This window comes from Ochotona princeps, chromosome 4 (genome assembly GCF_030435755.1).
Source record: "Ochotona princeps isolate mOchPri1 chromosome 4, mOchPri1.hap1, whole genome shotgun sequence".
In the NCBI taxonomy this organism is placed as follows: Eukaryota; Metazoa; Chordata; class Mammalia; order Lagomorpha; family Ochotonidae; genus Ochotona; species Ochotona princeps.
The window spans coordinates 6023086-6042868 of NC_080835.1; the positions used below are offsets into that span (position 1 = coordinate 6023086).

The following is a 19783-nucleotide window of genomic DNA, read 5'->3' on the forward strand; positions in this document are numbered from 1 at the left end:
AGGTGGCACCTGCAGCAGGACCCGAGCCTAGGTAGGAGTGTGCAGAGTGCAGGGTGCTGGGAAGGGGGTCCCTGGGCACAGTGCAGGTAAAGGCCTGCAAGGAAGGAGCACCTATGGGCCCGGGAGAGGTGGGCAGAGCCCAGCCAGCAGGTGGGCAGCAGGCGCAGACCTGGGTCAGGATGGGGCAGGCTGAACAAGGTGTGGCCTTCTAAACTCCCTCGGCAGCCTGTCACCCCTATTCTGAGCCAAGGCCAGGGTCCCTCTCAGACTCCACCTGCTCCCGGCCCCCTACCCACCTCACCAGTCTTCTCAGGGAGCCTCCCTGCCCCCCACCAGGGGTGTCAGCAGTGGCCTCTGTCATCCTCTGCTCGGATCAGGGAGGACTGTGTCTACAGCACCCAGAAGGGCCTGGTGGAACAGGCGCTCAGCATTTATTGAACGAATGTGCAAACTCCAGAGAGGGGGTGCTGGCAGAGGGCAGGAAGCAAGGGGCAGCTTGTGGACCCCACTTTGGGAAGTCCAGAGGGGTATCTAGCCTGTCCAAATCAAAGCGGAGGGCCCCTGGAAAGGGTGCCTGTGGCTCCCCCTGCGGCTTTGGGGGCAGCCCTGCACGGGGCCTGACTGGCGAGCAGATGGATGGTGCGGCCGTGACCCTGGGAGGAAGTGGGCCCAGAGTCCAGGCTTTTAACGCCGGCCGAGATTTATGGAGCCGCCGCGAGTGCTTGCCGGGGCTGTCACTCCGCTAATGTGATTGGAACAAGGTGGAGGTGGCGGGGAGTGGACGGCGCAGGGCTGAGGCCGGAGGGGTCTGGCACCACCCTGGCATGGGGGATGGCCCCAGACCTGCTCTGCGCCCCACAGCTGCCATGCAGGTGCTGCCACCACCCCCACCTACCTCCCAGAGTCCCTGCTGGTCTGGCCCTAAGCTGTTTTCACCTGTTGCAGGGGAGCAGGGCTGGGGCTCCGCCTGAGCTCACCCAGATACCCCTGCCCTACCCCCGGGTCTCCCCAGGCTCCTGCTGCAAAGATTCAGGCTGCCACCCTGCCCCAGCCCACCCCGTGCTTGGGGTGCACTGCATCCCCTGCTGCCCACCATCCTGCTCCAGTCGCCTGCCTGGCCCCTGCCCCCTCCCCTCCCCTCCAGCGGCCCCTGCTCCCCTCCCCCCCAGCGGCCCCTGCTCCCCTCTCCCCCCAGCGGCCCCTGCTCCCCCCCCAGCGGCCCCTGCTCCCCTCTCCCCCCCCCCAGCGGCCCCTGCTGCTTGGCCACTCCTGGGCCAGCGTTCAGAGAAGGTTACTTAGCTGTCCCACCATGGTGCCCTCCAAGGGGCCAGCCCGGTGGGGAACCCCTGTTGTAAAGCAGTAGGAGACTCAGAGAGCAGAGCTACCTGGCCTGGGAAGAGTTCCTAGGGCCCCCAGGGCTAATGGGACTTCCCCTGGAGGGTACTGCCCTTTGGGCCCCTCTCAGGCCTAAGGCCAGGCTTGGGGGTGCTGGCCCCTCCCTCCAGCCCTTGGGGGCGCTGTCCAAGCTGGGGGAGGGGCCAGGTACTCAGGATTTGGCTCTGTCCCGGAGGACACCCAGCCGGGCGGGGAGCTCTCTGCTGGGAGTGGGAGACTGGGCCTGCCTGGGCTCTGAAGGCTGCATAGGAGTTCAGCAGGTGGAGCAGCACAAGACAGCCCCCAGAGAGGTCCCTGGCCCCCACCTCCCAGAAGGCAGCTCAGGGCACCACTGGGCATCCCAGTCACTGTTGCGAGGTGAGTAGGAAGGCGGTGAGTCTTAAATCAGGCAGGGAGTGGCAGCCCGCAGCCGGGGACTGCGCTGTTTACTCGGCCACAAAGCGCACGGCTTTCCGGGGAGATCTGTGCGCTCCTTTTCAATTACCCTTGTCTTTCTCTGCCACTTTCGCACTAAAGGGATAATAAATGTATCGGAGCGTTTCAATTATTCATCTGCATCATGACCGTGCCTGCCACGGCCCAGCTCCAGTCACAGACTCCTTCAGGGCCGCCATCTCTGCTCCCACGGCGGTGGTGGATAAGAGAGAGCAGGATGAAGCTCACCCCACCACACACACCCCTCAGGGCCAGCACCCCTCATGCCAAGCCTGCAGGAGCCCCCCACAGGGGGCCAGCCTCCCACCTACAGCCCCGTGGCTGGAGCACCCCGTGCAGCCCCCGAGTTGGGGCCGGCGTTGCCTCCTGTGTCGGTGCTGGTGGCGCGCACACTGCCTGCCGCCGTCAGACTGCCCCAGGTACCCCACACAGAATCCCTCCTGCCAGGCCCGGGCCTGCCAACCATGGGTCCCTTACTGCTGCAGAACTGGCCTGTCCCCTCCTCACCCGAGACCCAGCCCCATGGCCCTGGAGCTACCAGGGCTGTTCCTGGCCATCACCCAGCTCCTGCCTGCTGGTCTGTTGGCCCAGAAGAGTCACTGCTGTCCCTCCCGTGAGCCAGGCGGGATCTATCTTCTATCGCCACCACTGGGGATCCCTGATTGCTTCCGTGGCCTCCAGGACAGGGCTCGCCTCTGGCTGCCCCATTAGCCGTGGCCAGGCTCCGCTGGAGCAGAGCACATCATGGCTGCTAGGGTCCTCTCCAGGCCAGAGTGTGTGTGGTCTCCCTGGCCAGGCCCTGGGGGCTTGGCAGCCATACTCCACAGACGTGTCCCTGAGCCAGCCTGGGTGAGGGCTGTGGGGGTGGCAGGGTAGGAGTGGGAAGGCAGGGACCACATTGGGGCACAGGGATGGGGGACAGTGGAGGCCCCGAGGTGTGCTCAGAGTATGTCCCTCCTCCCACACCCCAAGCGGATGGCAGAGTTTTTGTTGCTGGCTGCTGTCAGGCCAGGCAGGTGCAGTCGCCCCTCCTCCTCCCTCTCCGCCCCCCACTCTAGCCCCAGCCCTGTCCCTGCGCATGCTGAGCTCCCTGCTGGAACCTGGGCCCCTCCCCTCCACATCGTTATCGACCCCACTAGCACCTCCTCTAGGGTGGGCCCTGAACGGGGTGTGGTTTGGAGCAGGGAGAGGTGGACCTTGGGTGGGCTGGCCTGGCTCTGGCTTTATCTCAGGGGAGAGAGTGCCAAGTGTTTCCCAAGGAGGAGGACCTGACCTTGCCGCCCCCCAACCCCTCCCCACGCTGGCCTTCCCTGGATGATGGGACAGAGGCACTGGCTGTGACCCACACGTGGGCTGGGCAGGCAAGATGGCGGTGCAGCTGCGCACGGCTGCCACGAGGCCCTCACGCTGCCAGCAATTTCCGCATGATGAACGAGGCGCCGCTGCTGTGTACATAATGAAGCCGTGATGTTTTCAGATCCCTGCGGACGGCCGCTGATCTCACCCCGTAATGAATTTCGGATCACATCGTGGAGCTGTCGCCCATCCATCTCCTCCCCTTGGGGTACCCGCCCGCCCGCCTGTCTTGGCACCCACCAGAGTGGGCACCACATCCCTCCCAGCCCCAGCCTAGTCCAAATCTAGTGCTGAGCCCAGGGTGGGGCAGGTTTGTCAACTGAACAATGACATAGTGGACAGAGGCTCTGAGAATGAGCCACAGGCGTGCAGCTCTGGCCTCAGGGGCACCTACCTCAAAGGTGGAGCAGGGGGTACAGTAGGAGAGCGGAGGGTGCAGAGCACCCAGCTGGTGCCCTACTTCTGCTCTGTCTCATGGGCCCTGGCACTTGCTGGGAGGGGCACAGGACTGGTGGGCAGGGCAGGGCAGTGGGAAGGCACCCAGCTCCTGCCTCCAGCTCTCTACCTGGCCGGAGGCCCCTCGCTCGCACCTTCTGTAGAAGGGGGTAGCTGTGGCATGAGGTATGGGCAGCTGGCTCAGCGTGTGCCCAGCTCGGCAGCCCCAGCCTGCTTACCCCCAAGGCGCCAGGCTGAGCTAGAGGGGTGTCCCACCCTGGGGTGGCAGACCCAGGGGATGTGTTGGGGCCTGTGGCTGTACAGGCCCAGGCCAGGCCTTATCGCCCCTGCTGAACTGTGCAACCCTGAGAAAGTGGCTTTGTGCCCCTGTGCTGGGGGCGGGGTAGTAAGGGGCATGTATACATCTTGGTCCTGGTCCTTCCTCTGGGACAGGCTGGCCACCACCTCTGCATACAGGCTCAGTCCCCATGCTGCCCCCACACAGTGCTCCCTGCCATGTCTGCGTCCCAGGGGCTCCGCTCAGGGGACGCCATTGGCCCCGACCTCCATCTGCAGTCAGCTGGCCAGGATTTCCAGGGACACCCAGGGCAGCGGAGGGGTGTCCTGCCGCCCCAATCCCAAGGCTCCCATCAATAATTAACGAGGCCCCTGCTTGCTTGTTTGTTTAGTGTGAGGAATGCTTCCCCACTGAGGCACATTTATTGCTGAATAAATTTAAATATCTAATCTTCCCTTCATGAATATTACAGCACCCTAAATAGCAGCCAGCACCACCCTCAGCCCCCCACCTCCTTGGGCCAGCTCCTGGGAGAGCCTGGCCCCAGCCCCCGCCCTAGCAGTCGCCCCTCCAGGGGCCAGCACAGGGCTAGGCAGGGGTGCCTCATGGCCAGGGCAGCTTCCACCAGCAACGGAGGGACGAGTGCCAGCAAGAGCCAGGGCGCCCTGTGGCTGGCCCCATGTGGAGAGGAGGGGTGCAGGAACATAGAGCTGTGGGCATGGGGAGGCAGGGATGGGACTCCGGACCAGCCCACCAGCAAGTACCCTGGGCCAGCTGCCCTCTTCCATAAAGCAGGAGGCGGTGAGGGATCTGTATGTCCTGAAGGGGCTGGAGCAAGGAGGCAGGCGGCCAGTGGCAGGTGGGTGGGGGTACCCAGGGCTCAGTTTAGCCCAGGGTAAGCAGGCAGAGCAGGACCTGGAGGTGGCTGAGCGGGGTTGTGTGTGGGCCTGTGCCTGAGATCTGCAGGGCTGGGGCAGGGGACACGGGACGGCCAGCACTGGCCTGCAGGGTGTGGGTGATGGGCTTCAACACTGGGCAGAGCTGTGCCCGGGCCCGCCCCCTCATTCCCCAGGTCAGCCCTGCAGGCCAGGCTGTGTGGCTGTGATCCTCCACCAGAAGCATTTTGTCCCTGAAGCGTGGCGGCTCACTGGCTTACCAGCTCACCGCAGGGCCTCCTGGCCGGCCAGGGACCCCCGGGGCAGACAGCAGGTGGACCTCCTGCACGCACACCTACTTCCTCTATTGCTGCCCCTGTGGACACACGCCCTGAGCTGCCCACACAGACCTCTGTCGCCTCTGCACAGGCCCAGCCCTGGTGTCCCCCCTGCAGCCCCATGACATGGGACGAAGCGGACACCGAGGCCTAGAGCAAGCAAGCGAGGCCGCCGTGGGCTGCATGTCTGTGGCCAGCCCTGCTGTGGCCCCAGTGCTTCCCAGGGTGTGGGAACCCCGGAATGTGCACCCACTCTGCCACGGGGGAGCCCAGTCCTGACTGCTCCCACCCACCCAGCCCCATCCCCAAGTTCCCACACTCCTCTGCCCATCCCCAGTCCCGTGCCAGCTACAAACTCCCCAGGGAACAAAACAAGGGTACAAGTTGGCAGTGACGGGAAGCATATGCCAATGTGCCTGAACCTGTGCCCCGACATGGAGGCCAGAGTTTGGAGGTGACAGGCAGACAGGGCCAGGCCTGTACACCTGTTGACTGAGGAGCCGATGGCCCTTGGCTTTTCAGCCAAGCTTCTGGCACAGGCCTGGGCAGCATCATCACTGCCAAAGATGGGGCAATGGCCCCTGCTCGCCTGCCCCGTCCCTGGTGCCAACTGAGACTTTGGCAAAGTCTTAGAGCCCTGAAGAGTAAGCACAGCCTTGCACGGAGCCTGCCTGGGGTGACCCCCCACACACAGGAGCATCGCCCCACACCTCCAGCCCCGCCCCGTGGGCCTCAGGGCCCCTCCCAAGGCCCCCAGCCGCCTGCCCTCTTCGTGGGATAAACAAGCCAAAGCCCAGCCCAATTACAGCGATGCTGTAACCAGGGGCTCATTAACCATCAGGGATTTGTGCTCCCAGAGCCACCTGCGCAGCCCAGGCCCGTCCCCTGATGGGACCTGCCACTGTCTAGGTGTCCCTGACAACGGGTCCCGGGCTGTGCCCGCCTCCCACCTGTCCCACCTGCCTCCCTGGCTGGCCGAGAGCAGGGCGGGCCGGGAGCGCCCCCTGCCGGCAGCCCCGCGCTGCTTCCCACCAGGCCAGGCCAGGCTGGACGCAGGGGAAAGGCGGGCGCCCCTCTCCCCGGCCTGTTCAGGGGAGGGGCTTACACTGCTCCCCATGTAAAGCGGGGAGCCCCGGAGTTCACGAGCCCTCCTTTCCCCTGCAGTGGACGGGTGCATCCACCGGGCCGCCGGACCCCTGCTCACTGACGAGTGCCGGACCCTGCAGAGCTGTGACACCGGCCAGGCCAAGATCACCTGCGGCTACCGGCTGCCGGCCAAGCGTGAGTCTCCCCTGGCGTGCGGGGACACTGGGCGCCTGCGTGCGGCGGGGGCAGAGGGCTTAACCTCGCTGCTCCTCGGCACCCAGACAGCAGGCGGGCAAGGACAGGCCGGGAAGGTCACAGTCCGGGCTCCGCCGCGTCCACACGGAGCAGCCGTGCCCTGGGTGGACGTTAGCTCAGCGGGGAAGGTGGCCCCGGCCAGCAGGGGGCGGAAGCGAGCCGGGGCCAGGCCTGACCCTGTCGCCCCGCAGACGTCATCCACACCGTGGGGCCCATCGTGCAGGGCCAGCCCAGCGCCGGCCAGGCGGCCGAGCTCCGCAGCTGCTACCTGAGCAGCCTGGCGCTGCTGCTGGAGCACCGGCTGCGCTCGGCGGTGAGCGGGCCCGGGCGGGGATGAGGGGCGGGGACGGGGGTGGCAGGCCGAGCCGCAGAGCCCTGACCCCCTCTCCCCTGCCCTGCCCCGTCCAGGCGTTCCCCTGCATCTCCACGGGCGTGTTCGGTGAGTGGGGTCCAGAACAAGCGCAGGGGTGGGGGTGGGGAGGGCCGAGCCCCTCACAGCCGCCTCCCCCCACCCCAGGCTACCCCAGTGAGGCCGCGGCCGAGGTGGTGCTGGCAGCGCTGCGCGAGTGGCTGGAGCAGCACAAAGACAAGGTGGGGTCCCCAGGACCTGGGGCCCCGTCTTCCTGGGGGCTGTCTCTTAGAGAAGGGTGTAGTGTGAGCTGCAAACTTGGGGCAGGGGCACCCCCAAGGCAAGGTCAGGTGCAAACCCCTAACCCCGTGGCTGACACAGGTGGATCGGCTCATCATCTGCGTGTTCCTGGAGAAGGATGAGGCCATCTACCGCCGGCGGCTCCCGCACTACTTCCCCGTGGGTAGGTGCCCCCTCCGCGCACCGTGCTGTGCCCCCCAAGCCCTGGCCCCTCCCCGGAGCTCACTGACCTCTGCCTTCCAGCCTGAGGCTCCCGCACTCCCCAGACCAGGAGCGGTAAGCAGGGCGTGGCCGGGCTGGCTGCCCTGGACTAACCCAGGCCCACTAACACACCTGCTCAGCCCCGCCCCCAGGGGGAGGAAAATGGGGTCCCCTGGCGTGGGATGGGGGAGCCGCAGCTCCCTGCCCTCTGCTCTGCCCTCAGACGCTCCTGGGCCTGCAGGACCCGGCTCCCGGCTCTGAGGGCCCTGAAACCCTCCTGCTGGCCCGGGCCTGCTCCAGCAGCATCCTGCTTCCCCAGCACCCAGTCCCACCGGAGCCTCCCAATAAAGACAGCCGCACAGCCAGCCCCCACTGTGTACACTCGCTCTGTCTGGAGCCTGGGGAGGTGCAGCTGCGGGCTTCGGGCTCCCCGCAGACTCCCCCTTTTCTGGGGCTCCTCAGGGAGCACACGGCCCAGGCCCACCCCACACATGTGGAGGGGAAGGCAGCCAGTGCAGATGGCGGTATGGCTCAAAGGGGCACACAGCAGGCACAGAGAAGGGGCAAGGGTTAAGGGGGTGGCAAGCTCCACTTCACCTGATGGCTGTGGACAGGCCTGAAAGCTGTCCCTCCCTCACCACTTTGGGGCACAGTGTGCACCCCAGCTCCTGCACCCGCCCAGAGCCAGGCCCCATCGCCCAGGACTCCAACCACACACACCCCTGGAGAGCAGGAAGCCAGGCCTGGGTCCTGGTCAGGAGAGCAGGGTGGGGGCACTCCAGGGCACCGGGCAAGATACCCAGGAATTACAACTCCAAGGAGCCAGGAGGGGGCTCCCCAAGAGGCCTGCCCCCCAGTGCTCCTGCTGGGGCAGACCCACCCGTGGCAGGGACACGTGGACACGCACACATGCAGCTCACCACCAGCATCCCCTTTAATAAAACGTGGGAGGTTGTGACAGGAAGTGGGGGTGAGGGGAGAGTGAAATATGACCATTTACAACCACAAAAAGCCCCTCTGTCCACGCCTGGCACCTAGCGGACGGGTGGGCGGGCCGGGGGCGGTGCCAGCGGGCTGGGCCTACTTGTAGAGGATGTCGTAGTGTCCGGGCCGGTAGAGCAGGTAGACCTTGGGCTCGGAGCCCTCAGGGAAGACGTGGGGGTTGGTGGTGCCGCCCTCGCCGCGGTCCATGTACTCCACCTGGATGGCCACACTCAGGGCCTGTGCCAGCGCGATCACGTGGATGTGGTCGCTCTCCTTGCACATGGGCTCCACCTCCTGCGGCACAGGGGCAGGTCAGGCCTGGGCCTCCCCTCCCAGACCCAAGACAGGGGAGGGGGTCCCAGGCCGGGGGGGTGGACGGGAGCCGCACCTGCTGGCAGAACTCTTTGACAGTCCGTCCCCCCTCAATGAAGTGCTCGAAGAACTGGCTCTCACGCTGCAGGTAGCCCGAGGTGAGCAGCCGCAGGTAGACCACGAGGTAGTCCGAGGTGCTCTGGTCGTTGAAGGAGGCCAGCAGGTCGGCCACCGAGGTCTGCTTCTCCACTTGCTCGATCAGGTCCATGAACTGCAGCCGTGGGCAGACAAGGGGCCGGTGAGCGACCCTCCCCAGGCCGGCCCTCCCCACCTGGCGGGCGGCCCGAGACGGCCTCGTGGCTCACCGTGTTGTGGAAATCCTCAATTGTGAACTCAGTGAAGCCCTGGGACACCAGGTCCTCTTTGCTCTTGGCGGACACGGCTTTGAATCTGCAGGCAGAGGGACAAGGCGGCCAGCACAGGCCCTAGACTAGCAGCTGGGGACTGCGACGGCACCTGTTCCCCAGCCCCGGGCAGGAAGAAGCTCCAAGCAGGAACCCAGGTCCCGGGCAAGGCCTTGCCCGCCTCCCTCAGTGCCCAGGTGCCCACCCTCCTCACCGCTGCAATTCCTTGCTGTCATCCAGCAGCGCCTCCAAGTGGGAAAATCCGAACGCGCGGTAGAAGCAGTTCCCATCAGGCCTAGTCTTCCGGATGTAGGAGTACTTTTTGTGAAGGTCCTATGGAGGGACAGCCCCGCCCCTGACCATCAACACTGGCCCAGAACCAGGGCTGGCCTGACCAGGGTCCCCACATGGCAGCCACCTGCTGTCCCAGCTCCGCCCTCCCCCAAGCTGCTGTGGCTGCACGGGAGTTACCTCACCAGATCCCCCAACAGCCTCAGGAGGCCGCGCACATGCGCACAGGCAAGCCGGCTGCCCAGGTCCCTGAAGCAGCCAAGGCACGCCCTGCACTTGGCCTACAGGGCTGTGCAAGCTGATGTCTCCCTTATCATGTGGCTTCTCCACGTTTCAACCGGAGGCAATGTCAGGGCAGGGGGCACAGTGCCAGGCTCACATGCTGGCCAGACACCTGTGGTCCCCATGGCCCAGCACCTGGAGGTCCACTCCCCTTCCTTCTCCTCCTCCCCCAGGCAATGACCTAGAGTCCTCTCCCGAGAGAACTCAGCCCCACCAGCAGGAGCTGCCCCCTCGGATGTGTGCCCTCTGTCCCTCCCCCGGACCCCAGGGCTCAAGGACCCATCCCAGCAGGCACCCCTCCTGCTGCTAGACACCCACAGCTCCTCCTCGGTGCAGACCCCCCCAGATCTCCTCCCCGCTGTGGCAGCGCCCAGCTGTCCTCACACCACAGGCACCCCTGCCACCATGCCCACTCCCTGCCAGCTCTCCAGTCAGCTGGCTGCCTGCTGACTCCAGGCAGATCCCTTGACATCCCCCCATCTGTCCACGCGCTAAGGCTGGGGTGCCACCAGACCACAAGGCCCCTTCCTTCTGACACACCCCCACACAGGGCTGCCACACAGGCGGGGAGGTGTCAGGCCCATGCAGCTTTTGGTTGCCAAGCCATGTGGCTCCTGTGCCTATGTAAATCTTGATTCCCACAGTCCCGAGAGTAAATCCACACCTTCCGGCACCCCCAGCGCCAGCTCTCACCCAGCTGCCTCCAGCCAGTGCACGCCGCAGCACTGGCAGGCCTTGGGCTACTGTCACACCTTCCTGCCCATCATGTCCCACTAAACACCCGAGGATCTGCGGAGCGACCCAGGGACAGGAGCTGGAGCCCACCCTGGCACCTTCACCAGAGACTAGCGTGGCTAGTAACTGCAGCTGGGCCCCCAGCCCTAACCCATCATGACCCAAGCCCCCGCACTGTCACCTGCACCCCTCGGGCAGTCCTGTGTGGTGCAGAACACTGCATTCAGAGACAGCCAACAGCGGAGGCTCCACCAGGTCTGGCGATAGAACAACTGCCTGCACCCAGGGGGCTGGCTCCATGTCCGGAGTGCAATTCTGTGACTACGCAGGCACGAGCTGGGTCCTCCATTGGGTCAGGCTTCTCTTGGAACAATGCAGCCAGTGCCAACAGAGTGGCTACTGCAGACACCCGCCCCAGCCTGATGCTTCCACTCCAGCCACTGCACCTGGCCTCCCTCCGGGCCGGCCCCAAGCTCTCCTCCAGGGGGAAGAGCTGGGCAGCCCCAATTTCCCTGGGGTAGGAGAACAAGCCTCCACCCCGGGCCTAACTAGCCCATTACCCACACATGCAGTCACACTACGACCATGAGAAGTAAGGCAGCCCGCCTCAGGTGAAGTCGACACAGCAGGTCCTCCTGCCCAAAGCCACCCGCACCCCAGGCACAGAGATCCAGAAAGCAGGCTGAGACGAGCATTCCCCAGGCTCCTGCCCGCCCTGTCCCGGTCTGATCAGCCAGGGTGAGCCTGACCGTGCTGGAGCCTGTCTAGATGCACAGGCCCCACCATCAGCAGCTCCCTCAGGCTCCCAGGCAAGCCACCACGGGCAGACGCTGGGCATTCCCACCACACGCACAAGGACACAGAAGGACTGGCCATGGCTCGTGGTCTCTGAACTCAGAGCCCACCCCCAGGCCTGGCAAGGAGCAGGCCCATCGCCCCCGCCTGACGGACGCCCACCTTGATCTTCTGTTGGTAGACATTGTCGTCCTCGGCGTACTCCTTGTACAGGACGGAGAGCTCCAGGCGCTCGGACACCAGCGGATTCTGCACAGCGATCTGTGGGAGGCGGCAGGCAGGGGGGTGGCGTGACCCACCTCGCCAGCACACCCAGTCACACCATGATCCCTGACGGGCCTCCAGGACCTGGCTTCACCACCCAGGCCCAGCCACCACCTGCCCCATGCTCACCTCTTGCTGAATCCGGTCCTGCTGCGCCATGATGGCTTCATCGTAGGCCAGACAGTTGACACCTGCAGGAATTGGAAGGGCCGGCTGAGCGGGGTCCAGGCCGCCTCCACAGCAAACAGGCAGGCAGGCAGCGGGGCGGGAAGGCAGGCTTGGCATCTGGGCGCCGCCTCCGCCTGCACCGCGCCCGAGCTGGCAAAGTCCTTGCCCTCCTGGGCATCCCGCGGGAGCCTGTGGCGGCCAGGCCCTTGGGAAGGCAGGAGGCCCGGGCGCTTCCTCCGCCCACGCCAGCCATCGGTAATGGGGCTCATTGGACAAAGAACAAATCCAGGGCTGGGCGGTGAAGTCGCTACGGCAAGTAAGAACCTGTGGTCAAGGCCGCTGGCTCCGCCTCCTGCCCGGGGACCCCAGCGCCTCAACCGGGGCAGCACCTCAGCCAGCTGCTTCCCCTATGTGTGGGACCCCAGGCGCAAACCCTCTGTCCCGGAACCCAGCGGCTCAGCCGGGGCTGGGGGCAGAGTACCCTCCAACGCTCCAGCAGCAGCAGCGCGGGGGGTCGGCGGGCTCCACTGTCTGCACGACCCCCAAGGGGGGCGTCAGGACACCTGCGTTCCAACCCCGGCTCCCTCTTCAGTTTAGTGACCCTTGCACATCGCAGCGTGGGGTCCTGGCCTTCGCAGGTGCGGTGCCCGGCCCGAGGTGCGGTGCAGGACTCGGGGTCGGGACGGGGTGTCCCTCGCCGGCTCGGAGGAGGAGCAGAGGGCGGAGCCGACTCGGAGGGCTCCCCACCTGCTCCAGGGGAGGGGGCTTCTCAGCACACAAGGGGCGGGCGGGTGTGCGGGGCTATCCCAGGAACGGCGGCGCCGCCCCGCACACCCGCAAACGGCCGCCACGGCCCTGCAGGGCCCGCAGCTCAGCCGGACTCGACGCCGACGCCGCGGGCGGCTCGGGCCGGGCCGGGCCTGGACCAGGGCCCCGGGGCCGCCTCAGGCCCCGCGCCGGGCGCGCGCCGCGGGGAGAGGGGCCACCTCGGCCGGGCCGCCCGGCCCTGGGGGTCGCGTCGGGAGCGCCTTCCATTGTGAGGGGGAAGGGAGGCGAGGAGGGCAGCGGCCGGCCGCGCGGCTCGCCCCCGCCGGCCAGCCCGCCCGCCTCGAGCACCGGTGGGCCTGGCCTCGCCCCCGCGAGCCCGGGGCGGACATCGCCCCCACGGCCCGTACCTTCCGAGTCGCTGCCCAGCGCCTCCTGCTTCTGCTGCTGAGGTTCCTCCGCCGCCATCTTTAAACAGCGCCGCACTGCCGACCGCTTCCGGGTTACCCCTATGCCCTCGTCCCGGAAGCGGGCCCCTCCTAGGCAACGTCCCTAGCAACGGGCTCCCCTCCGGCGTTGGCATGAGCTGGGCACCCGGGCCGCGGGCAGCGGCCCCCTGGCCCGCACCTCCGCTTGGCGTGGCCAGAGCTTCCTCGAACCAGTTCAGTTTTCCCTGGAGTTGGGAATGCGGGCTGCTACTGAGCTAAGTAGGGAAATGTAATGAAAATTACTCCAGCTGGAGCTGGGGCGGCACTGGGGGCCGCTGGGTGACGCCTGTCATCCCCCTGCCACTCCACCTAGCCCGGGGTCCTGCGGAGGCCCCCGCAGCGACCATGTGAGAACGGCCATCTTTAAGAGACAAAAAGGAAATCATTGAAAGGCAGAATTACAGAGCGGCCAGACAGAGATTTTCCATCCCGTGGTTCACGCCCCAGATGGCCGCCACAGCAGGAGCTGGGCTGGTCCAAAGCAGGAGCCAGGAGCTTTCCCCACGTGGCTAAAGGGCCCAAGGACTCGGGCATCCTCTGCTACTTTTCTTTTTTTTTAAAGATTTATTAATTTTTTTATTACAGCCAGATAAACACAGAGGAGGAGAGACAGAGAGGAAGATCTTCCGTCCGATGATTCACTCCCCAAGTGAGCCGCAACGGGCTGATGCACGCTGATCCGAACCCGGGAACCTGGAACCTCTTCCGGGTCTCCCACGCGGGTGCAGGGTCCCAAAGCCTTGGGCCGTCCTCAACTGCTTTCCCAGGCCACAAGCAGGGAGCTGGATGGGAAGTGGAGCTGCCAGGATTAGAACCGGCGCCCATATGGGATCCCGAGGCTTTCAAGGCGAGGACTTTAGCCGCTAGGCCATGCCGCCGGGCCCCCTCTGCTACTTTTCCAGGTGCATTAGCAGGGAGCTGGACCAGGAGCAGGGCAGCTGCTGCCCATATGGGATGCCAACACTGCAGGCGGTGGCTTACTTAACCTATTCTGCCCCAACACTGGTCCTGTAAATTACCTTTAAAAAAAAAGATATATATTTATTTTTATTGGAAAGGCAGATATGGAAAGACAAGAAGAAACAGAGAGAAAGATCTTCCATCTGCTAGTTCACTTCCCGAGTGGCCGCAACAGCCGGAGCCAAGCTGATCTGAAGCCAGGAGCCAGAGCCTCTTCCAGGTCTCCCATTTAGGTGCAGGGTCCCAGGTCCCAAAGCTTTGGGCCGTCCTCGACTGCTTTCCCAGGCCACAAGCAGGGAGCTGGATGGGAAGGAGGCTGCCGGGACACGAACAACTGCACATATGAGATCCTGGTATATGCAATACTACTTTTAGCCACTAGGCTACCACACCAGGCCCAATTAACTAGGTTTTTACCTGTTGTTTATTTGAAAGACTGGGTAACAGAAATCTTCCATCTGCTGGTTGATTCTGTAAGAGGTGCAGACAGCCAGATGCAGACCCAGCCAGAGGCCAGGAATTGCATCTGGGACTCCCCTGTGGGTGACAGGGCCCCTCTCAGCTGTCTCAGGCACATTATCGGGGAGCTGGATCAAAAATAGCTGGAACTCAACTGAAAATGGGATGCCAGCGTCCTCTGGTGCACACGGAGGCTGTGCAGGAAAGCCCCTGGGAGAGGCCGGCTTTGGGGGACGTCAGGCCCTGCACAGTGCGCTCTCACTGCTCAGCCATCACCTGTGCCCCCGGTGAGGTGGTGGGTCACAGCCGAGGTGGGCTGCAGCCCTGGCTGCTTCTCGACCCCAGGAGACCAAAGGCCCCCCCATCTGGACCCTTTGGATGGTGACATTGTAGTGTCTGCCCGCCTGGCAGGCTGGAGCTGGGGCTGGCACACAGACCTGATCCTCTGTGCCTGAGGTCCTGTAACTGGGGGCACTCTGCACAGCACCCCGGGGCCCGCCCTTTTGGAGACAGATGGCAAGGAGTGCCAGCAGGAAGCTTCTGCTCTCATCCAGCCCCAGGATGGTCGGCTTTGGGCTAGCTCTTTTTTTTTTTTTTTAAGATTTATTATTTCAAAGGCAGAGTTACACAGAGGAAAGAGCTTCCATCCACTGGTTGGAAGATGGCCAGATGGCCACAATGGCCGGAGCCGAGTTGATCTGAAGCCAGGAACCTGGAGCCTCTTCTGGGTCTCCCACGTGGGTGCAGGGTGCCAGGCACTTGAGGCACCTGCTGCTGCTTTCCCAGGTGCATTAGCGGGGAGCTGGATGGAGTTGGAGCTGCAGGGATGGGAACGGTGGTGTACGTATGGGCTGCAGCAACAGCCTAGCTCTGGCCAGGGGTGACTTAGTTGGGGGTTAGCAGCAAGCCACTGATCCCAGACCAAGGGTCCTGTTATTTCTGCTGTCTTGAGATTCAGCTTTTCCATTATGAACCTCTCCAACCTGCCTAGAGAGCTCAGCCCAGCCAGTAGGGCTACCCTAGAGAGGCCCCAGGCCCCGTGGAACCCTGCTGGGATCCTAGCTACTCTGTATCTAACCCAGCTTCCTGCTACAATGCTCCCAGAAGACAGCAGGGGAGGGCTCCACACGACCCAGCAGGGGCGCCCATTAGGGGAGTGAACCAGCAGATGAAAAGGCTTCTCTCTGCTTTTCAAATAAGGAAGTCTTTAAAAAGAAATGGTTATCGCTTCTCGGCCTTTTGGCTAAGATCAAGTGTAAAAAGAAATGGGAAGAAATAAATCACGCCTGCCTGCGAGGATTTGCCCGGAGACCTTGGCACAGCCCAGTTTGTCTCCACCACCTGTCACCTGCTGCTGGCTCCGGCTGCCAAGGGCGGGCCTGGAACAAAACAGCACAGGTGCCAGGCCTTGGACTGCCTGCGGGAGAGTCGCCAGGGAGAACCCAGGGAGACCGCAGCAGCCACAGGGTAACCTGGCCCAGATGTACCCTCCTGCTGGACAGAGCATGCGCAAGTCCCACACCCACCCACATCTGTGGGATTGACAGGTGAATACATGGAGAGGACAGGAGACTCCACACAGGGTCCCAGTGACCATGAAGCCTCAGTCCTGGAGGAGGAGGGCTTGCAGACCACCCAACAACTTCCAGGGGACCCAGGAGACAAAGACGGCCCCTGGGACGGCACAATCCCCACGGGCTGCCACGGCCAGGAGAAAACCGCAAAGGGGTAGCCACTGTGGTCCACAGGCTGCCTAGTAGGTTGCCGAGGCTGTGGAAGCTGAGTGGGTCTGCACTTCTGGGCCATCGGCTGGGTTGCCATGGTCACTTGCAGGATCCATGCCACCTAAAGGAAGAGAGGGGCAGAGCAGGGACCCCAGTGGTCTGGGGTAAACCCCAGCTCCACACCTGCCCACCAGCTCTCACGGCTGACCTGCCCCTCAGTGTCTGCTCAGGGGCCAATGTCACACTCCATCCCCTCTGCAATGAGACAGGCAGCACAGAAGTCATCCCGAGGCCACTGGGGGATGGGCAGAGCCCGGTCAGCAGGGCCTGGGGACCGCAGCACTTGTGCCCTCGCCCTCTTGTACCCAGGGCTCTTGGCTTGGGACCCCCTTCCCTTTTCCCTCCCGCCTACCGGGAAGACTCCCTGTCAAGGTCCTCAGCCTCATTCATGACCACCAAGTCCCTGTGCTGGGGACAAGATGCTCCCCAGCAAGGGCAGGGTCCTTGCTCTTCCTGCTGCCACACCGTCTGAACACCAATGATCAGTGCCACACTTGCCCAAGTCACAGGACTACCCAACCTGACTCCCATCCTCCACAGACCGGGTGTGCTGCTCCCACGCAGAGCGCCCACAGCCCCTCATGCTCCACTTTGCCCCCGTCCCGCTACACGACCTGGCAGCCTGTGGAGCCCAGGGGGCTGAGGAGGGCTGGCCAAGGCCCCTAAAACAGGGCACCCCACTTGAGACTGTGAGGCTGGAGTATTGCCCCCAGAAGACGACTATCACCCATGCCTTTTTGAGTTCCTGGGGTGAAAAAAAGAAAAAACACACAAAAGGCATAGTGGCTCAACAGGCTAACCCTACACCTACCAGTGCCAGGATCCCATATGGACACCGGTTCATATCCTGGCTTTTCCACTTCCCCTCCAGCTCCCTGCCTGTGACCTGGAAAAGCAGCAGAGGATGGCCCAAAGCCTTGGGACCCTGCATCTGTGTGGGAGACCAGGAAGAAGCTCCAGGCTCCAAGCTTAGGACCAGAAAAGAGCCTTGGAGCTGACATAAAAGCAGCCAGGTACTACAAGGTGCCTCACCCCACGGCCAGGGTCTGGTGGGGCTCACGGAGGGCTGGTCCTGCAGATAAAGGCTTGTCAGGGGCTAGGAGGCAGGGACATAACCCAGGGAAGGGGCTGGCCAGATATTCACCACCCCCAGCCCCCCAGCTACCCCACCCCAAGTATACAGACAGGGCTGGCCAGAGGCACCGGTTCAGTAGGCTTTATTGTTGTGAAGTGGGCTGCAGGAAGCAGGCCCCACCCAGACAGGTTGTCCCAGGAGTTCAGGCAGAGCTGACTGGAATTGAAAGACATGATCCAGGAGAGGCCTGGTGGAATTGGAATTGAAAGACATGATCCAGGAGAGGTCCCAGGCCAGGCCAGGAATGCAGGAGTGGTGGTCCATCAGGTGGGGGTGGGCTGGGGCCAGTGTGGGTGGTCACTGGGGCCCTTGGGCACAGCTCAGCTGGGAATGCAGGGACGGGTGGTTGCTGGCCGGCCAAGGCCGCAGCCCCCTTCACTCCCGCTTCTTGTAGCTGTCCAGGTGCGAGAGGATCCAGCCGGATGGCAGGAGGAAACACAGGATACAGGAGGTGAGCCCGACGGCCATGTCCTACACAGTACAGAGAAGGGACCCCGAGTGAGGACTCCCCTGGGTTCCCTCCCCCCGCAGGCAAGACTCATGGGGGGGCGCAAGTCGCCCAGCATGTCCACCACAACGGGGAAGGGGCACAGCAGGTCCAAGGGCCGCGCTGAGCCCCGCGGTGCAGAGCAGGGCTGGGATCCAGGGAGACGCTTCTCCGGCTCCCAGATCAGGTGGAGGGGAGGCAGCAATGCACCTGCTGGGCATCGGAGTGGGCCTCCCCGCTCCCCTCCGCTCCTGGACGAACAGGCACGGAGGCAGGGGACTCCTTACAGCCCTGCCGCCTCCGGCTAGCGGTGCCCATCGCCGGCCTCGAGCCCCGAGGCCCCCTTGGTGCCTTCCGGGGGGCACCACGTCGCCCCTGAGGGGCAGCAAGCACCTCGCGGTCACGCAGGCGGGTGCAAAGCTAACTGCAACATCCCAGAGGCCCGCGGGGTCCTCCTGTCCCCGCCCGAGGCATCCACAGCGCGTCACCCTGCAGGGTCGGGAAGGCCGGTGCAGGGCGGAAGTTCCTCACCATGGTCCCGAGCTGCTCCCGCGGAGGCTTGGAATGGACCTGCGCGCGCGGCACCGGGAGCCGCCGGACCGGGCCCGTGAGGCCCCTCAGCAGCAGCGGCGTGAAGACCGACATAGCGGACAGAGCCGAGCCACACGCCAAGGTCGGGAAGCCAAGATGGCAGCGCGCCGGAAGTTCCGGGGCTGCAGAGGCCCGAAGATTCCCGGAGATGACGTCAAGATTTACCTCCCAGGTTTCTGGCGCGTCCCCCGAAACAGCCAATCCACGCTTTCCGACCACCGGCGGGCGGAGCGTGGAGGGGCGGTCTTTCTGTTGATGACACCTCCTGATTTGCCTAGTTACGTGAGCGACATCGAAGGTACCCAATCATATCGAAGACTACCTAAGCCTCACTCTTGACTCCTCCCTCCATTCATTCTAAGTCTAGACGTGTGTCCTCCAGGTTTTCATGGATTGATTCCCCTCTTCTGTTCTATAGTTAACTTCTCTCAGCTGGGCCGTGCTGCAGTCAGAAACTCCACCTTGGTCTTCCACGTTAGAGGCAGAGGCTTGAGGGCTTGGGAACGGGATTGGACTTGAACCTGCCCTTTCCAAATGTGATGCCTTTGTCTCAGTCTCTTAACACGCTGTGCCACACCGCCAGCCCCCATCTCTTTTTTCTTTTTCTTTTAAAGATTTATTTTACTTTTATTGGAAAGGCAGATACACAGAGAAGAGGAGAGACAGAGAGGAAGATGTTCCATCCGATGGTTCACTCCCCAAGTGAGCCAATCCGAAGCCAGGAGCCAGGAGCCTCTTGCAGGTCTCCCACGTGGGTGCAGGGTCCCAAAGCCTTGGGCCATCCTCGACTGCAGGGAGCTGGATGGCAAGCAAGGCTGCCGGGACTAGAACCGGCGCTCTTATGGGATCCTGGAGTGTTCAAGGCAAGGACTTTAGCTGCTAGGCTATAGCGTTGGTCCCCATCTCTTCTTTCTTAAAGGTCACAGACCGTTCAGTGGCTGCCTTGCTTGCCCACATCCAACTTCTGGACACCACCTGGCAATGGGCCACAGCTCCTTGCCTTCTGGTCCCCAGTCATCAAGCCTTTTATCCCTTTCCATTTTCTTTTTTTCTGATTATTACTTATTCAGAAGTCAGCTAGAGAAAGAGATACAGAGAAGTCTTCCTTCTGTTGCTTCAGTCCCCACATGGCCACTCAGCAGAGGCTGGGCCAGGCAGAGTCAGGACAGTAATAAGGCCAGAGGCCTCATCCAGGTCTCCCATGTGGGAGCGGGGACTTGGGCCATACTGGCTGTCGTTCGAGGTGAATGTTCAGGGATGGATCCAGAGTGAAGCCGGCAGGTCTCCAACCAGAGCTCAGGTGGGATGCTGCTGCAGGCGGCAGCACCTCTACCTCTTCAGATCATGTTGTATCTGAAACACTTTTCAACTCTCGCCTACCCTTTTTCCTTTAAAGATTTACTTTATCTGAAAGGCATAGTTGGGTCCAGTGCAGTAGCCTTGTGGTCTCACCTTGCACACACCGGGATGCCATAGGGGAACTGGTTCTTTTTATTTTGTTGATAATCTTTACATAGTTGATTAGGGCACAAAGGTTTAAGGGCTAGAGGAACGTG

General features: G+C 63.4%; 3 protein-coding genes across 5 annotated transcripts in view; 1 reads left to right on the forward strand and 2 right to left on the reverse strand.

Annotated features, from left to right (window-relative positions):
* The window catches only part of MACROD1 (mono-ADP ribosylhydrolase 1), a 107481-nt gene extending 99793 nt beyond the window's left edge, over positions 1-7688 (forward strand). Inside the window, exons 5-11 of one of the 2 annotated variants that reach the window (XM_058662873.1) lie at positions 6297-6413; positions 6665-6786; positions 6882-6912; positions 6991-7064; positions 7204-7285; positions 7366-7398; positions 7547-7688. In XM_058662873.1, the coding sequence (XP_058518856.1) occupies positions 6297-6413; positions 6665-6786; positions 6882-6912; positions 6991-7064; positions 7204-7285; positions 7366-7370 (431 nt within the window). In that variant the 3' untranslated portion in view covers positions 7371-7398; positions 7547-7688. The remainder of the gene's footprint in view (positions 1-6296; positions 6414-6664; positions 6787-6881; positions 6913-6990; positions 7065-7203; positions 7286-7365; positions 7399-7546) is intronic. The other variant, XM_058662872.1, reaches the window with a different exon arrangement.
* A 545-nt stretch (positions 7689-8233) lies between these two features.
* Positions 8234-12873, reverse strand: OTUB1 (OTU deubiquitinase, ubiquitin aldehyde binding 1). 2 transcript variants are annotated; one of them, XM_058662397.1, is made up of 7 exons: positions 12734-12873; positions 11520-11581; positions 11289-11387; positions 9238-9356; positions 8985-9069; positions 8696-8890; positions 8234-8601 (listed from the first exon to the last, which is right to left on the reverse strand). In XM_058662397.1, the coding sequence occupies exons 1-7, from the start codon at positions 12789-12791 to the stop codon at positions 8404-8406; spliced, it is 816 nt and encodes a 271-aa protein (XP_058518380.1). In that variant the 5' UTR covers positions 12792-12873; the 3' UTR covers positions 8234-8403. The 2 variants fall into 2 exon arrangements, with proteins under 2 accessions (XP_058518380.1, XP_058518381.1); XM_058662398.1 differs by lacking the exon at positions 12734-12873 and adding an exon at positions 12306-12397.
* Positions 12874-17352: 4479 nt separating this feature from the next.
* On the reverse strand, positions 17353-18359 carry LOC101522590 (cytochrome c oxidase subunit 8A, mitochondrial). Its single transcript, XM_004596735.2, has 2 exons — positions 18168-18359; positions 17353-17620 (listed from the first exon to the last, which is right to left on the reverse strand). Exons 1-2 carry the CDS (start codon positions 18279-18281, stop codon positions 17525-17527), a joined length of 210 nt encoding a protein of 69 aa, XP_004596792.2. The 5' UTR covers positions 18282-18359; the 3' UTR covers positions 17353-17524.
* Positions 18360-19783: the final 1424 nt, after the last annotated feature.

Coding starts and splice junctions, on each gene's coding strand:
- OTUB1 (XM_058662397.1), bottom strand. CDS start 12,791: ATGGCGGCGGAGGAACCTCAGCAGCAGAAGCAGGAGGCGCTGGGCAGC. Junction 8,891..8,984: donor TTGAGGATTTCCACAACACG/GTGAGCCACGAG, acceptor CCACGGCTGCAG/TTCATGGACCTGATCGAGCA. Junction 8,602..8,695: donor TCAAAGAGTTCTGCCAGCAG/GTGCGGCTCCCG, acceptor CCTGTGCCGCAG/GAGGTGGAGCCCATGTGCAA.
- LOC101522590 (XM_004596735.2), bottom strand. CDS start 18,281: ATGTCGGTCTTCACGCCGCTGCTGCTGAGGGGCCTCACGGGCCCGGTC. Junction 17,621..18,167: donor GGGAGCAGCTCGGGACCATG/GTGAGGAACTTC, acceptor TGTACTGTGTAG/GACATGGCCGTCGGGCTCAC.